The 17,253-nt window shown below is 40.1% G+C and overlaps 2 protein-coding genes across 4 annotated transcripts in view; one reads left to right on the top strand and one right to left on the bottom strand.

Moving 5' to 3' along the window:
• The window catches only part of apba2a (amyloid beta (A4) precursor protein-binding, family A, member 2a), a 31,923-nt gene that overhangs the window by 13,286 nt on the left and 1,384 nt on the right, over positions 1 to 17,253 (top strand). The window contains exons 3-12 of one of the 3 annotated variants that reach the window (XM_038272903.1): positions 5,233 to 5,292; positions 5,338 to 5,388; positions 5,563 to 5,602; positions 5,689 to 5,834; positions 9,752 to 9,838; positions 9,922 to 10,107; positions 12,267 to 12,446; positions 12,520 to 12,732; positions 14,174 to 14,293; positions 14,376 to 14,516. In XM_038272903.1, coding sequence (XP_038128831.1) covers positions 5,233 to 5,292; positions 5,338 to 5,388; positions 5,563 to 5,602; positions 5,689 to 5,834; positions 9,752 to 9,838; positions 9,922 to 10,107; positions 12,267 to 12,446; positions 12,520 to 12,732; positions 14,174 to 14,293; positions 14,376 to 14,516 — 1,224 coding nt within the window. Of the gene's footprint in view, positions 1 to 5,229; positions 5,389 to 5,562; positions 5,603 to 5,688; positions 5,835 to 9,751; positions 9,839 to 9,921; positions 10,108 to 12,266; positions 12,447 to 12,519; positions 12,733 to 14,173; positions 14,294 to 14,375; positions 14,517 to 17,253 lie in introns of all 3 variants that reach the window. The other 2 variants (XM_038272902.1, XM_038272904.1) reach the window with 2 other exon arrangements.
• On the bottom strand, positions 2,119 to 4,970 carry LOC119775043. The gene is made up of 3 exons (XM_038272905.1): positions 4,826 to 4,970; positions 3,347 to 4,742; positions 2,119 to 2,423 (listed from the first exon to the last, which is right to left on the bottom strand). Exons 2-3 carry the CDS (start codon positions 4,301 to 4,303, stop codon positions 2,346 to 2,348), a joined length of 1,035 nt encoding a protein of 344 aa, XP_038128833.1. The 5' UTR covers positions 4,304 to 4,742; positions 4,826 to 4,970; the 3' UTR covers positions 2,119 to 2,345.

Below are 17,253 nucleotides of genomic sequence, written 5' to 3'. Positions count from 1 at the left end.
TCACATATCCTAACACCACTTTAGAATCTGTCCAGAAATGTTCTTGAAGATTGCTGATCTCCAGTTCCCTTCTTAGCATTACACTTGTTCTTGCTGCAACTACTGCAGCTGTTAACTCAAGTCTAGGGACAGTGGTGACTTTGGTTGGAGCAACGCGTGCCTTTCCCATGACTAGCACACAGTGAACATCTCCTTTGGATGTGACTGTTCTTAAGTAGCTACATTGTCCATAGCCTGTCACACTGGCGTCTGAAAAATGATGTAAATCACACTGTGTGATGTCTGTGTTTTCAGGTAGTATGCATCTTTGGATTCTCACCTTTGACAAGTTTTGAAGATCTAGGAGCCAGGATTCCCACTCTCTGTAGAGTTGATCCGAAAGAGGCTCATCCCATCCAACCTTTTCTTGACATAGCTGTTGCAAGATTTGTTTTCCTTTAAGGATGAAGGGTGCCACAAATCCCAGTGGATCATACACTGATGCTACTGTGCACAGGATTCCTCTTCTTGTCATTGGGTGCTCTTTGACTGTTATCCTGAACTGAAACTCATCAGAAGAGATGCACCACATAACACCAAGTGCTCTTTCCATCAGTGGCTCTCCAAGTGCTAGATCCAAATCTTTAACACTGTCAGCACACTCCTCTCTGGGCAGCGACTTTAACACATTGTCACTGTTTGAAACAAATTTGTGTAATCTTAATTTGCCTGTGCTACACAGCTCTCTTGCTTCTTTTACTAATTTGATTGCTTCTGCTTCAGATTTAACACTTACAAGTCCATCATCTACATAAAAATTTCTTTGAATGAACTTCACTGTGTTTGGAGAGAACTTTCCCTCACCTTGTGTGGCTAGATGTTTTAAACCAAAATTGGCACAACCAGGTGAAGAAGCTGCACCAAACAGGTGAACCTTCATGTGATAGACTGAGGGGGGAACACTTAGATCACCATGCTCCCACCATAGGAAGCGTAAATAATCCTGGTCTTGGGGCGTTACATGGAACTGGTGAAACATACGTTCCACGTCGCACATTACAGCCACTGATCCTTTCCTGAACCTACAGAGTACTCCCACTAAAGTGTTTGTTAGGTCAGGCCCTGTAAGCAGGTGTTCATTTAGCGAAGTGTCTTGATATTGTGCAGAGCAGTCAAAAACTACACGAATCTTGCCAGGCTTTTGAGGGTGGTATACCCCATGGTGGGGAATATACCAGGCAGGGGAATTACAGAGTTCTTTCTGTGGCACTTTCTCTGCGTCACCACTTGCAATAATGTCCTCCATGAACCTTACATAATCAGAGTAGTACCTTTGATCCCTTATGAATCTGCGTTTGAGACTGCTTAAGCGTTGCATTGCACATGACGTGTTGTTGGGAAGATTTGGTCTGTCGTTTTTGAAAGGCAGGGGCATTTCAAAATGTCCATCCTGCTTTTGTTTTATTCCTTCTTGTAGCTTTCTTATGAAGCAGACATCTTCTTGTGAAATGCTTGTTTCTTCCACTGCTTTCTCTGTAAAATCTGCTTCAAGAGCTTTGATTACATCTGGTCCTGTTACTTCTTTTACTTGTGTCTTGCAGATGTAATGAACCTTATTCTTTAGCTTCATGGTTGGCTCAGTCTCTGGTATTACTTCCTTTACAGTGATGCGATGGCTTACTCCAATAACATCGCTGCCTGCATCAACTAAATCACAGTAACTTATGATGCTCCAGCCCAAATCTGTTTTCTGGGCATAAGGTTGGTTTTCTTCACCACATATGACTTCTCTGGGCATTAAAGCTTGTGTACAGTTGTAGCCTAACAGGAGTCCTATCTCACAGTCCAATGGTGGAGCAATGTATTCAGAGAGATGTTCCAAATGTGGCCATGACCTTGCCGTGTCTGGAGTAGGAATATGGCTACGATTGGCAGGTATAAAATCACGTGTGTAAGCAATTGGCACAGTGAGTTTCTTTTTGGAAAACAATCCTCTTATTTGCAGAGCTTCAAGCTTTGTACATGGTACAATTGTTTTCTTGGATGACATCGTAGATAATTTTAGCTTAACCTGGGTTTTAACTGTGTCCAGATTGTTTGCTACTTCATTGAGAATAAAAGATGAATCAATCTGTGTGTCCAGCAGAGCGTAGGTAAGTATTTCTTTGCTTGGCTCATTTTGTGTGGATACATAAACAGGTACTATTGCAGATGTCTGTGTGTTTCTACTTTCATGAGTCACTCTGTTAGATGTAATTTCGTTAACTGCGTCTTGTGACTGTGTTACCTGTTGCTGAGTTTCCTTCCGTTCAGCTGCTTCTTGGTCTTTCGGTTGTTCTTTCTTTGTCTCTTGTCTTTGTCTTTCTTCATGCAGACATGTGGGATGTCGTTTGGAGCATGTGTTGCATGTCATTCGGTTGCTGCAGTTCTTGGAGAAATGACCACTATTTAAACAGCCAAAACATAGTTTTTCACCTTGAATGAACTTGATTCTCTCAGTAACTGGTTTCTCAGTAAACTTACGACATTTGTATAAGCTGTGTCCTGCTCTTTTACAAAACACACAATAACCCATGCTTCTTTCTGTAGAGTTAGTTGTGAAGATTTTTGCTGTATCTTGTTTCTTGTGAATGGGCGTAATTTGAGGTTTTGTCTTTGGTTTGTCAAATTCACTTTGTCTTATAGCTTGATATGATGTAATGGGATTACATGCAATACTTGCCTCCATTGACAGGAATGTTACAAAGTAACTGAAACGGGGGAACTGTCTGTGCTCCAGCTGATACTCTGTAGCCTTTCGGTTCCATCTGTTGCTCAACCAGTCTGGCAGTTTAGCAGCAAGTCTTTGATTCTCTATCCCATCATTGAGGACGTTCAGATTCTCATTAGTAGTCATTGCAGATTGACAGCTTTGTAAAAAATCCACAAACTTTCTCAACTCTGCACTATCTTTACCTTGGAGCCTTGGCCATGTGTGCAACTTGTCCCTAAATGCCTTAGCGATGACAAAAGGCTCTCCATAACGTTCATTGAGCATATTCCATGCTGCTATATAGGAATCTTCAGAGCCAATCAGAAAATAGCCTTCTAAGGCTTCTTTAACACATCCACCTACATACTTCTGTAGGAAAAATATCTTTTCTGCAATGGGGATGTTCTTTCTCTCTATTAGAGTCTGAAAGGATGCTTTCCAATGTTTAAACTTAAGTGGATCCCCACTAAATACTGAGGGTTCTGGAATAGGTAGCCTATTAGCTGACATAGCTTCTGCCAAAACCTTTACAAGCTCACCTGTGCTCTCATGGATGACATTTAACTGTTGTGGTGGCTGTGTGGGTTGATTAGCAGTGTTCTTGAACTCAGTTACCTGTATGTTTGCAGGACTTGGAGTGATGCTTTCTTGCTTTACTGAAAAGTAGTCCTCTTCATAAACTTGTAATTTTGCCTTTGCTGCATTGAGTCCTTTCAGATTTTCCAGTCTTTGAATTTCCCTTTTTAAGTCCTCGACTGACTTTCTCCTTGCAGCACTTTCCTCTTGTTGTCTCTTTATCACAGCTGCCTTTTCTTTTTCTCTTTTCAACTTGCGTTCTGATTCCTCTCTTTCCTCTAGCTGGAGTTGTGACATCACAGCAGCTTGCTGTTCTGCAGTTATGCGTTTGTCTTCTTCTTCTATGGTTTGGATTTTTTCTCTGAATTTCTCTTGTTCAGTCATTATCTTAAGCACAGCCTTTGTGGCTTCATACTCCGCTGCAGCTTCTTGTCTTTTGGCGGAGGAGCCATTAGAAACAGCTGAACATGCTTTAAACAGACTATGAACTGAGACACTAGCTGAGCTAGAAGATGTAAATACAGAACTGGCATCAGGCCAAACAATCTCCTCCTTATTTGTTCCCTCAACATGGCACTGGATGTTTTGCAAAACTACTTTAGTCACTGATGTACATTTGTCTAACTTGGAACGCATATTATGAGGTGGTCCATCCTTTGCTCTGTATTGGTCATAAATATCATTAAGAGCAGCTAGTTCTCTTTGCACAATGTCCATGTGATCTTCAAGGATGTCAACAGGATCTCCTTTAATAACAGATTTTTTAGCAACTTTAATTAATGCTTTCCATCTGTCATAAGTGCTTTCAAAGTGACGTTGTAACACCTGTAGTTTTTCTTTATGGAATTCTCTTCCTTTTCCTGTTAGCATGCGAGGTCTTTCACTCCTACGCAGCTCTTCTTGCCCAGATTGAATTAAAAAGGTTTCATCTACTTGCTCACCTACGGCAGCCTTTTCTGCATCAGCAAGTGTTTCTGTTTCATTTGTTTCTGACATTTTGTTTTACTTGGAATGTTATGGATTTTTACTTGGTGAAAATCTCCTTTTAACTTGACTTAAATTCACTTTGAACTTTGTTGCATTATTTCCCTTCCCGTTACCATTTGTGCTGTTGTTGTCAGGCTTCACACAGTTCCTTGTTGTTACTCCCTCCTTGTGTCACTTCCCAAACATTAACTTAAATGTCTGGCTTCTGCACGTCTTTATGAAGAAGCAACAGATGAACGTGTGTCCATTAATTTTGCAGCAGCTTGGTCTTTGGTGCAATGACGCGATGTGTCCACCAGAGGGCCGGGAATCATGCAGCTCCGAGTTCGACTATCACTTCCACCTCTTCTTGACGGCAATAAAGAGTTCGGTACTGCTGGTGTGAAGTCAGCTTTATTAAAATTCTTCTTATAATTTATTTTCCACTGACACCAAAACCACCGTCGAACTAAAATACAACATAAACTTAAATGAGATGGTTTCATGAGTACAAAATGACATAAAAAATTATATAAATACATATAAACATACCTCGCTGGCTGACCCTTCCTTTTGAGGTAGAAATGAGAAATAAAGGACCTTTTAAACTAAAATTTCTCTGTAAAACTTCTTGCAAATGTCATGCCTTCATGCTGTGTGCATCCTTTTCTTCTAGTTTTTCAGCGAACATGCTAGATTCCACACTTCCTAAAGAAGCCTTTCAAAATAAGACTCATAACAAAAAATTGCATAATACAAAATAAAACATGTAAACCAAAAAATATGGCAGTAAAAAATCTTCTTTAAGGAACATTTTGCAATCCAACTATTAATTGATAAATCGAAAAATTAATCGATAAATTAATCAATTTGCAAAATATTCGTTAGGTGCAGCGCTAGAAGAAACTGATGCTAGATGTTATTTTTCTTCCCTGAACTTTGGTGTTTGTTTAAAGCAGGATCAGGATGAGAAGCCAAGCACAACCGTGATGCCTGAGGAAGTGGCAGAGCAGCCAGAGGGGCCGGAGGGGCCGGAGGGACCAGAGGGGCCGGAGGGACCAGAGGGGCCTCTGTGTTCAGAGCCGGACTCTGTAGAGGAAAACAACTCTCCCAAGGTGAAAACTAGTTTTATTCCCAGACCATCGGTTTAGCTTAAATTTGAATTTTATCATAAACCTGCCTGTATCTGTTATTTTGTTTCATATATTCCCAAATACTGAACTGATGTCAACAGGACTTTTTGTCTTTTTTCATATTTTTGAGCCTTATTTTGTTAACATCTTTTAAAGAAATCACAGGAAGGCGCTGCTTTTCCCAGCTTTGAGGATGGTAAATATGTTAGAGTATTTCTACTTTTAAATATACGCAGCAAATGGAGACGTCTTGCAATAAAGAGTATTATCTCTGCCTCCTAGTCCCAGGTCCATGTGAGCCGGAGGATCTCATCGACGGGATCATCTTTGCTGCTAACTACCTGGGATGCACTCAGGTGTTGTCGGATAAAAACCCGTCCAAGTCGGTGCGCATGTCGCAGGCGCATGAAGCTGTCAGTCGGATCAAGGTAAGCGGCATTCAGGCATCGATTGGGTTTGAAATGAAGGCTTACGTTCTGTTTTCATCAGCAGGTTTCAACAAGGGGGGGTCAGTTTTATCAATAAAGCTTTTTATTAAAAGAGCAAACTCAAATCCTATTTTTAGCTCGGTTATTTTATAATTACGGCATTTAAACTGACATACATACAAGACGTTTAAAATGTTAAACAATATTTGCAGATGGGAAAAAATTCAGTTTTTTTTCCTAGGCTTTTTTCTTTTTTTAATGGTCTAAATGAACATTAAACTTTAATTTTTACATGAAACATGTCTAAATCATGCATATTTATTAACCCTTTGCTTACTAAATACTCACCAGGAATCCTTTTTTAGAATAGGGAATAGCAAATGGAGATGTTTTGTATTTTTCACACCAGGAAACCACTTATGATTGATTGTTTTTACCATATTTCTTTCTGGCGGTTAGACAGAAGTGTCAAGTAAAAAAGTACAAATACTTTGTTACCGTACTATCTATATCTATACTTTACTGGAGTGATAATTTTTTTTAGACTAATTTTTTCTTCTACTCCTTACTTTTTTTTTTTTTGCAGTTATCTCTACTTTCTACTCCATACATTTTAAAAATATTCTTATTAGTTTTGTTTCATTTAAGCTCATTTTTGTTATGGCCTGTTGGTATTTAAAAACAAAAAAAGTTAAAACATCAAAATAATTTGTTTCTGTCATGGTTGGTTTAGGAATTAAACCCACATGCAGAACACAAACGGAGGCTGAATAAAAGTTTAACAGAGTTTATTAAAGGTTGCACAAAGATAACATGAACTGGATTCAGGTAAACTGGTCCGGGCGGGATTCTCAGGCGTCTGCAGAGACGGATAGTTTGATTAGCCAGGTTAACGGATGGCTTTTGATGGCCTAACTCACACTCAGTCTATGCATTTAACATTCTAGATGGAAAATACTACCTCCTCATCGTCCCATCACAAAGCCTGCACTGGAAAAAATCTTAACCTAAATAAGTCATTTTTTCCTAAAACAAGTGCGATTTTTGTTGAATTGAGGAGGTAAGTGAAACTATTTGCCATCGGAACAAGACAATTTACATTAAAAATAAGAAAAACCCTGTTTCATTGTCTTATTTCAAGTGTATATCATCTAATTTCCTTATTCTGAGACTAAAAATCATCATTCCATTGGCAAATCCTCTTATTTTTCTGCTCAAATTAAGGGTAAATGCCCTTTATTTAAGACATTTTGACTTATTTCTAGATCGTTTTTGCAGTGTGACGGTTGATCCCTTGTCTGGCCACATAAATGACAGGTTTTTAACACATACTTCTTATATCTGTAGAGAGTCTGGCTGCAGACCTGCACTGTCAGGACTTTTCATTGCAGACCTGCAAAATGGGGTCATCTGCACTGCCAAGATCGGAAGTCTATTCTAGAAGTATTTATTCCAGTATTTGAAGCCTTCAGGAATGAGGTTTTTCTGCCGGATTAGAGTTCATGACAGTGTTAAACTGAGCATAGGAGCAGTTTAAATTATACGGTAAGCAAGAATCCTCATAGGACAGCCAACCTCCATTGTCACTTAGAAAATGTCTTATAGACCAAATAGAACAGAATAGAATAAAATAGAATAGAAAATCCTGTTATTGTCCCACAATGGAGAAATTCTGGTGTTTACAGCAGCAAAAAGATTATAGAAAAACTGGTCACACAAATATGAAACTTAGAAAAATGTATGACTAACACAACAGTGAAGAGTTAAAAGATAAACTATAGAATACTGTACTGTGAACAATATAAAACTGTGCACCTGGAGAATAAATAACCAATATGCAGCTATGGATATTTTTACATCAATGGATATTTGAAAGTAGCAGCAACATCAGAGATGTGCAGAATGACAGCAGCAGGTTATTTAACTGACTAAGGTAGAAACTGTGAAAAACCAGCATGAATGGAAGAACTGATTGAGGTTGTTGGGAACAGTGGTGGTTCTAGAATCTTCCAGCTGCTGGGAGGAAGGATCTGTGATAACGCTCCCTGGTGCATTTAGGGTGCAGCAGTCTGTCACTGAAGGAGCTGTCCAGTTCACCACCAGCTTCATGCATGGGGGTGGGGGGGGGGGGGGGGGGGGGCATTATCCAGCAGACATTTAGTTAGAATCATTTTCCATTCAGTGATCCAAATACAGAGACTTATTTCTATGTATCACTTATGTCATGATTTGTATGGAGGTTGGTTGAGGACCCAAATGCAGAAACCTGGAGGCAGATGTGAATCTTGTAGATTTAATGAATAACTGAGGCCAAATCAAAAAATCCAAAGAAACGAAAAAACAGAAAGCATATTGAAAAACTCACGTTGGGAGCCAGAGACAAAGGAACAACTAAACAACAAGAAACCAGCACTGAGTGACTGCAGAGGTGGAGTATATAAGGGGAACAGAACAAATGATGGACTAATGAGCTGAACATGGAGCAGGTGTGAGTGGAACTAATTAGAAGGAAGCCAAGGAGAAAGGAAACAAGCACAAGGGGGCAGCAGAGAGTAGCTAAAGACTGCTTGAAGATATTGGAAAATAATAATTGAAAACTAAAAACTCAAAGTCCCAAAAGGGGAGAACCATGGCAACATATCTATTAATCCAGATAGAAATTTGGTGGAAATTAAAATTGTGTGTACATAGGTTTTCAGCATAACAACACTTGTTTGTGAAAGGAAGCTAGCTTCACAGGGAGTTTATCGATGCTAGTTTTTAAAATGCTTGAATCAACTTTCAGTTCTAACAGCGCAGGAGACCTCACAGTGAAGTCAGGGTCCAGACAGTGCAGTCATGGTCAGAGATGGGAAGTAACGAAGTACAAATACTTCGTTACTGTACTCAAGTAGATTTTTCTGATATTTTGACTTTACTTTACTACTTATTTTTATTGCGACTTTTTACTTCTACTCCTTACATTTTAACACAAATATCTGTACTTTCTACTCCTTACATTTTAAAAAATTGTCTCGTTACTTTAGTTTTGAATCATTTCAATGGAGTTATTGTTATTATTTTTCACGTCATCAATACCAAATTCAATCTAACTGGATGGGAATCTACGTTGCATTTGACGCACCACTACAAGATGAATCGACAGATTTGGCGGTATTCATTGGCGGCAAATCATTGCAGCTTGGTGGCGGTGGCGTTAGCATAGTAGCATGGACGACGAGATGATTGAAAATGAACACAACGGAGATCTAGTCCTATTGGCAGACATCCATTTAAAATGTAGGCAACGGCATGAAAAAAGTGGTTTGTACTTTTACTTTTATACTTTAAGTAAATTTACAAGCCTGTACTTTGTTACTTTTACTTGAGTAAAGAAGTTTAATCAGTACTTCCACTTTTACCAGAGTATTTTTTAACACAAGTATCTGTACTTTTACTCAAGTACGGAAAGTGAGTACTTTTGCCATCTCTGGTCAGGGTCCTGACAGTGCAGTCATGGTCCGAACTGTGCAGGTCTGCAGCCAGACCTCTCAATCTCAAGGAGAAGCCAGGAAAAACTCTCCTGGTTGTGTGAACGCATGCTTTGCCGATGACAAACTTCATAAATTAGATCTTAACATTTTACGGTTTCAGTGTTTGATTAGAATGCATAAAAAAATCTGTTTTTGACTGTTTTCAAGCTTTATAATCCAGACTTTTTTCATCACTCTGTTATGGGAAATCAAATAAAATTCCTGGTTGTGTTTAGTGTTGCATGTGTTAATACATATTTCTGTGTTTATAATCTTTAGTGTCGGTTTTATTTTGTTAAACCACACAGGCGGTCACACTTATTTTTCTGACCTACTTTGGATCAGTGTTTGATAACAGTTGTACAAATACATGAAAAATGTGTGTTTATAATTTGTGCTCCACAGAGCCAAGATGAAGACTCTCAGATGATGACTGAAGTGGACCTCTTTATCTCCACTAAAGCCGTCAAAGTGCTCAATGCTGACACACAGGTCGGTAACTCCTTTCGAGCAGATTTGATTTAATTGCTGTGTTTGTTACCTGAAACACCCCGCTTGTTTTCCTCTGCCTGCAGGAGACGATGATGGACAGTGCCCTGCGGACCATCTCCTACATTGCCGACATCGGCAGCATTGTGGTTCTGATGGCCCGGAGACGCGTGCCCCAAGCTTCATCTGAGGATTTCTCAGAGTCCTCTGATTCAGCCAGTGAAGGGAAGACTCAGTACAGAATGATCTGCTACGTCTTTGAGTCAGAAGATGTGAGCATGTTTTAATATTTTGACAACAAACTTCAGTGTGTTTTATTGGGACTTGGTGCGATAAACCAGTAAAATAAAAATGTATGGATCCTCTACCTTCCAATTAAATTCTGTCTAATTCAGCTTATTTATTGAACCAGGGCTGCTCAGTGGAGCAGTGTGTAACACTGCTACCTTCCAATTTGAGTTTGCACTGCAAAAAATGGAAACCTAAATAAGTAATTTTTTCTTAAACTAAGCGCATTTGTTCTTGAATTGAGGAGGTAATTGACATACTTTGCCAATGGAACAAGACAATTTACATTTAAAATAAGAAAAAACAACCGCATTGTCTTATTTCAAGTACATATTATCTAATAATCTTATTTTAAGAGTAAAAATACTCATTCCATTGGCAAATCATCCCATTTACCTAATAAAATGAAGGGTAAATACGCTTGATTTCAGACATTTTTACTTATTTCTAGACTATTTTTGCAGTGTGCATGTTCTCCCTTAAGATCGGTCTGTTCTCTCCGGGTACTCCGGCTTCCTCCCACAGTCCAAAAACATGACTGTTAGGTTAATTGGCTTCTCTAAATTCTCTTTAGGTGTGAGTGTGTGTTTGAATGGTTGTTTGTCCTGTTTGTCTCTGTTTTGCCCTGCGATGGACTGGAGACCTGTCCAAGTGGACCCCGCCCCTCACCGGTAGGCCGCTGGAGAAAGACACCAGCACCCCTGATAACCCCAGCAGGGATAAGTGTGACAGAAAGTGAATGGATATATTAAACCAAATCACAACATTAAGAAGCTTTAATAAAGAAGTCAGTTCAATAAAACCATATAGTTAGAGCCCTAGCTAAAAGGATACATTACAGTCTATCCCAGATACAAGGTATTCAGAAATTTCATTTATGATTCAAACTGGTGAAAATTTTTTTGATGTGAGGAAACCCAGCACCTTGCATTCAGCTCCTGACTTTCAGCATTCACTCCTCTTGGACTAGAATAAAGTGACAGTGGACAGTCACTTGGATTGTGTTGTGGACTTTTCAGCATTTTTTTTATACCAATGATGCATCTTACTAGCCCCGTGAGACCATCCTGATCTCGCGAGCTTTCAAGGTTTCACTCGCAGATCAGTCTGGAGACTCTCCGTTAAAGAAAATTTGGAGCCGTTCACCAAACGAACGTCCAATCAGCGTTGGCTTTGAGGCGGGTTGAGGCGTGACGCAACGAGAAGCGCGACAGTTCAGTCTAAAGAACATGGCGGCTTCAGCCGATGAAACTAGCGTTAGCGTGGCTATCGAGCAAGTTTTATCGGAATTACAGAGTATTTCTTCACTGAAAGAAGAGCAAAACACTGCTCTGGAGGCTTTTCTCAGAGGAAAAGATGTTTTTGCTCTTCTCCCGACTGGTTTCAGCAAGAGTTTGATCTATCAATTGGCTCCTCTTCGTCGTCGCTCTGTTAGTACGTCATATGCTTCATTGATCTGATTGGTTTATCTGGCCCGTCTATCACCAACATAGGCCAATCAGCTAACCAGTATTTTCGCCCCTTCCCAAAATTACTTCAACGGAAGGTTTCCAGATGGATATGCGGAGCAAATCCATCTGGCGGAGTCAGGTTAGCATCTTACAACAGTGAAGAGCAAATCTCCTTTTCAACACCATGAAACCGCCTGAAGAACCAGGCTAAGTGTGACAGTCTTTCTGCCACAACCAACTGGGGTTTTGATTTGACAGAGTATACATAGAAACAAAACAAAGGAATAGCCGCCCCTCCCGCTCCCACCACCCATGACGATGTCCCAACTAAACAGAACACCAGGTCAGATGGAACTACTGTGAAAATGAAAAACAGCAAGAGAAGAGAAAGCGAAAAGCTGAACCATCAGCATATGAATTGGAGTAGTAGGAGAGTGTAGCAAAATTAAGAAAAGTTGCCTTTATGCCTTCCAGCAGCCAAAGCCTATAGCAGCATAACTACAGAGATAAATCAGAATATTCTGAACCCCTATAAATTATTTAGGATTGTTTTATTAAAAGCTAACTTTTTAAGGCTATTCTTAAAGGTATATTTGGTGTTCGGCTCACGGACCAAAACCAGGACTTGGTTCTGCCTAGAATAACCTTCCTGTTGAGCAGCTTTCACAAAAGACTTAATTTTTTTTACACAGGCGCAGCTGATTGCACAGTCCATCGGTCAGGCTTTTAGCGTGGCCTACAGAGAATTCCTGCGTGCCAACGGCATCAACCCGACAGACCTTAGCCACAAACAGTACAGCGACATCATCAACTCCCAGGAAATGTACCATGATGACCTTGTCCATTTCTCAAACTCAGAGAACCGTAAAGAGGTGAGGCATTCCCATTTCCCTACAGACAATGTGAAGAGATAGCTTCATAAACGCTCTATTATCCCGGTTTAAGCTGTACGTGGAGAAGCAGAGAGGCGAGAGTCTGGGTGTGGTGATAGTGGAGTCCGGCTGGGGTTCCATTCTGCCCACTGTCATCCTTGCCAGCATGCTGAACAGCGGCCCTGCAGCTCGGTCTGGAAAACTAAGTGTGGGAGACCAGATTATGTCTATCAATGACACGAGTCTGGTGGGACTGCCATTGGCCACCTGTCAGAGCATCATTAAGGTAAGCTCATTAGCTTGGTACTCCGTGGACCATCAGATGTGCAGTTCTGGTCAAAACTTTACACACACCCATTAGTCTGCTTTAAGCCGGGCATGTGCGATTTTTTACAATCATTGCACGCAGCTACAGCTGACACTGTACGACGAAACCACAGGGTTTTGGACTCGTCTATCCTGAAGCCAAACCAGTAGAAGAGGAATCTGAAGCTCACTAGAGTGAAACGCGCTACTTTGGATATTTTTGCAATTTTGTGCTGAAAGCCCTAAAAAGAAAAGGAGACGACGTATTTGGACAAAGACATGGCTGAGCTAACGTGGCTACTACTACTAATTTTAAAGAAAGAACTCCATTTCACTCATTGCCCCCCAACATGCTGCTGGGTTTTCCTCTGAGAGGAAGAAGAAGAAGAATCCTTGTTTGCCCACTGAGCGATTTGCCCACGACCACCTTACGATGGCCGACTGAATTACAAACATGTTTGATTTTCTCCCGATCTTATGATTCCTGATGGGGAGGTATTCGTGAGAGGCTGATCGCCCCTTGTTCCTCCTGTACGCTAGACGATGCACGATCAGGTTGTAAGTTGGCTTGAATCAACTTGAATTCATGACCAGAAAGGCGGCCTGAAAAGTGCAAAAAATCGAACAGTGTTGCTTTAACCACTCCAAAATCAGTTGCATGTTTGGAGTCATTCTCCCTAATTAGGATGTCCCAATGGTGCCCTTAGCTGTTGATTGGTGTAAAAGAATTGGAGTCAATCCTCTTGCATTTTTCTTTCTTCTTTTCACACAAGTAGCGCTGACCTGTACCGCAGCATGGTGAGGGTATTCCAAAAATATTTTGCAAGGCTAAGTATGGCAATACAAGTAAATCCACTTTAAGAGCAAACAGCAAGATGATAAAAGAGGTTTCCAGAAACACTAAATCATCATAATGGAACCAACTGTAGGCTGAGAAAGAGGTTGAGGAGATTGTACAAAGTTAACGTTTATGAAAGGAACCGGTTAATGTTAAAGAAAGTGTTCTTTCTGTCAAATTGACAGACCGTAGTAGCCACATTTGCTCAGCCATGTCTTTGTCCAAATACGTCGTCTCCTTTTCTTTTTTGGGCTTTCAGCACAAAATTGCCCAAATATCCAAGGCAGCGCGTTTCACTCTAGTGAGCTTCATGTTCCTCTGCTACTGGTTTGGCTTCCGGATCGACGAGTCTGAGTAGCGCCATCTCACTGCGGAGCTGAGTCCCACCTGGTTTTTAGACGTACAGTGAGCAGGTAGATCGCATCAGAGCGTTGGGTCGCATAGCGTGAGAACAAACATTGTGAGCTGGGAACTTTTCAACCATGTGGTTTCGTGTTACAGTGTGAGCCGTCCGGGCCCAAATCTTAATGATGGTATGATGGCATTAAGGCCCTTTGTAACTGTTTTATTCAACATCTTCCAGGGTTTGAAGAATCAGGTGAAAGTGAAGCTGAGCATTGTCAGCTGCCCTCCTGTTACTACAGTCCTCATCAAGAGACCGGACCTCAAGTATCAGCTCGGCTTCAGTGTTCAGAACGGCATAGTGAGTAAAACCCCAAGACTGAAGGTCTACAAGCATTAAGGACCTGAGTGCTTTGCTTCTGAACTTGGTGTGTTTTGGTCAGATCTGCAGTCTGATGCGAGGCGGCATTGCTGAACGAGGCGGGGTCCGGGTTGGACACAGAATCATCGAAATAAACGGGCAAAGTGTTGTTGCCATGGCACACGAGAAGATTGTTCAAACTCTGTCTGTCTCAGTGGGCGAGGTAAGACCGTGTCAGACTGCAAGGCAGCAATTTGAGCACGTTGAGCCTTAGAGAATGACAGAATGACACGTTGGCCTTTTATTCACATACTGGAATTGCTTTAGGACTAAAACTCAGATCCATGTAGTGAAACATCCCTTTATGGCAGGGATGTCCCCAAACAAAATACTGATCAACCAAAATTAAGGTAAACCCTTGAAATAGTGTTTTTAATAAGGAATGTTTGTAATTATTGGCGAAATGTGTTGTTCAGAAAATGATCTAATCAAGTATAAACAATAAAACAGAGAAGAAATATCAAAGGTTATCTAAACATGAGTAATAATCAAAAATGAGCTGTAGATTTTTTTTTATTTGCATGAGTTTAGATGTGATTTGACTAAACTAACATTGTTCTAACAAACTTCTCTTTCTGATAAATACTGCCCCCTAGTGTTTTTCAATTGGCATTACACTTTAGATTTCAAGCATGAGGAACATGAGGCCACTGATCTCTATTTATTCAATGGATTGCTGATTACCTGAAAAAAATGAAGCTACGGAGACGCACAGTAAAAATGCCTCCCTGTGCAGCATTTGGCTGCAAAAACAAGCAGCCTGCTGGCTGTGGGAAGACGTTCCACTGGTTATTTCACTGTCAGAGGATGAACTAACCTAGAAAAATCAATATATATGCCATTATATCCTATAATATAGTAAGTAGCATAACATTAGTCTGGCTATCCTGGGTTGATTAAAAGATATTGACTGAGTTAGCATTGATATTGTGTCTAAAGTTAGAAAACAGAAAGTAAATAGAAAGTAAATCAGTGTCAAATGTCAATGTAGTAATTCTTTATTAAGCTGTTGTTTCTGTAGTGTTTGTTGTATTTCTCATTTTCAAAAGGCATGTGCTGAAATACATTGCATTTTATATTGATGGAAAAAAACAACTCAAAACATTTGACCCATACATATAGCCTACGTTATCAGTATGTTCTTGTAATTCAGTCTTTATGTAAAATATTGAAATTACATGTAAAATGGCATTACAAAAGCAATCAATTAATGTCACTTAGATGGTTATGGGATATTGCGGGCTAGCAACTGAAGCCAGACGACCCCCATTCCAAAGGGGTGGACCCCTTCTTGTAATGATCTCAGAATATTGGACCCAGAATTCAAGGCGAGGCAGGCAGTGGGAAAGTTCAAAGCATTTATTTAACAAACTGGTGCGCGGGGCTGCTCGTCTGCTGCGGGGCGGATCTCTGATTCAAAGTTCAGTCCGTTCGCGGAGGTCTGACCGCAGTTGCGGCGGGCGACGCCCCCAGAGTTCCTAGAGAGCGAGCAGCCGACGCCGAGCAGCAACAGAGTCCAGAAGGGAAATCAAAGGCCGAAGTCAGGAGAAAGTTCCAGGTTCAGAAGCCGGTAGAATCCAGGATCAGACAGGACAAACAGAGCAGACAGGGGCAAGGCAAAAACTCGAAATCCTCAGGGCAGAAAACTGGTCAATATCAGGAAAACAGGCAGACTAAAGATTGCTAGGTAACGTCTCACAAAAACACACGAATAACCTGGCGCTGATGGGAGGCAAACACACAACTTAAATAGTAGAGGAACCAGGTGGATCGGCGATAATCAGCCGCAGAACCAATTAGACAGGGGAGCAAGGAGCAAAGGAAAAAACCAAACCATCAGCGCCAAGATCTGACATTCTGAATTCTGACATTTGGAAGTGAAAAAGCTTCCTGGATGGAAGAGAAACGTCTTCAAACTTGGAAACAAAGTCCAGAGGATTGATTTTTAGTTTTTTGGAATGACTATGACCAAAAGGACTGAGAAACTTCACCAGCATTTAGCAAGATGTAGTATGGCAATACAAGCAAATTCACTTTAAGAGCAAATATCAAGATGATAAAAGAGGTTTTCAGAAATTCTAAGACATCATAATTTAAACCAACTGTAGGCTGAGAAAGAGGCTGAGGAGATTGCACCAAGTTATGAAAGGAACTGGTTCTTTTAAAAGAAGTTGTTTGCTACCACACTGGAAAAACGATCTACAAACAAGTTAAAATTTCCTGAATTAAGTGTATTTACCCTTAATTTGAACAGGTTAATTAGATATTTTGCCAATGGAATGAGTATTTTTACTCTTAAAATAAGATATTTAGATAATATGCAATTAAAATAAGACAATGCAACAGTGTTTTCTTATTTTAAGCGTAAGTTGTCTTGTTACATTGGCAAAATGTCTCTTTTTACCTCCTCAATCCAAGAAAAAATGCACTTATTTGAAGAAAAAAATGACTTATCTAGATTTCCATTTTTTCCAGTGCAAAAGATCTGGAAAACATTTTTGGACAGATGAACTTAAAATTCAGTAATTTGGACACAACAATAGAGGATATGGACATTATGCCAAACAGTAAATACAAGAGTCCTGTATACAACCTGTTAAAGCAAGGAGGTGTAGTTAGGGATGCACGATATTGGGATTTTAGCCGATATCTGATATGCCGATATTTTAAAACTCATGTAGCCGATAACCGATATCGATACCGATGTTCAAGCTGGACAAAAGTAAGTAGTCATTGAAAATAGCAGTTTTGTTATCCATTTCTGACACTTTGAAAAATAATATACTCAAATATATTTTCATATGCTGATATCAAATAGATTTTTAAAAACGCGGTATCGATCTATTTTACTTTTAAAATCTCGTGAAATTTCATCGTTCTGTTACAAACTCTCGTGATAT

Source organism: Cyprinodon tularosa, unplaced genomic scaffold (genome assembly GCF_016077235.1).
Source record: "Cyprinodon tularosa strain WSP-4 unplaced genomic scaffold, ASM1607723v1 ctg847, whole genome shotgun sequence".
NCBI classification, from domain to species: domain Eukaryota; kingdom Metazoa; phylum Chordata; class Actinopteri; order Cyprinodontiformes; family Cyprinodontidae; genus Cyprinodon; species Cyprinodon tularosa.
Note: the sequence above shows the minus strand (reverse complement) of the source record. Positions and strands in the feature narration are given on the sequence as shown.

Coding starts and splice junctions, on each gene's coding strand:
- LOC119775043 (XM_038272905.1), bottom strand. CDS start 4,303: ATGTCAGAAACAAATGAAACAGAAACACTTGCTGATGCAGAAAAGGCT. Junction 2,424..3,346: donor CAAGTCCTGCAAACATACAG/GTAACTGAGTTC, acceptor CTGTTTAAATAG/TGGTCATTTCTCCAAGAACT.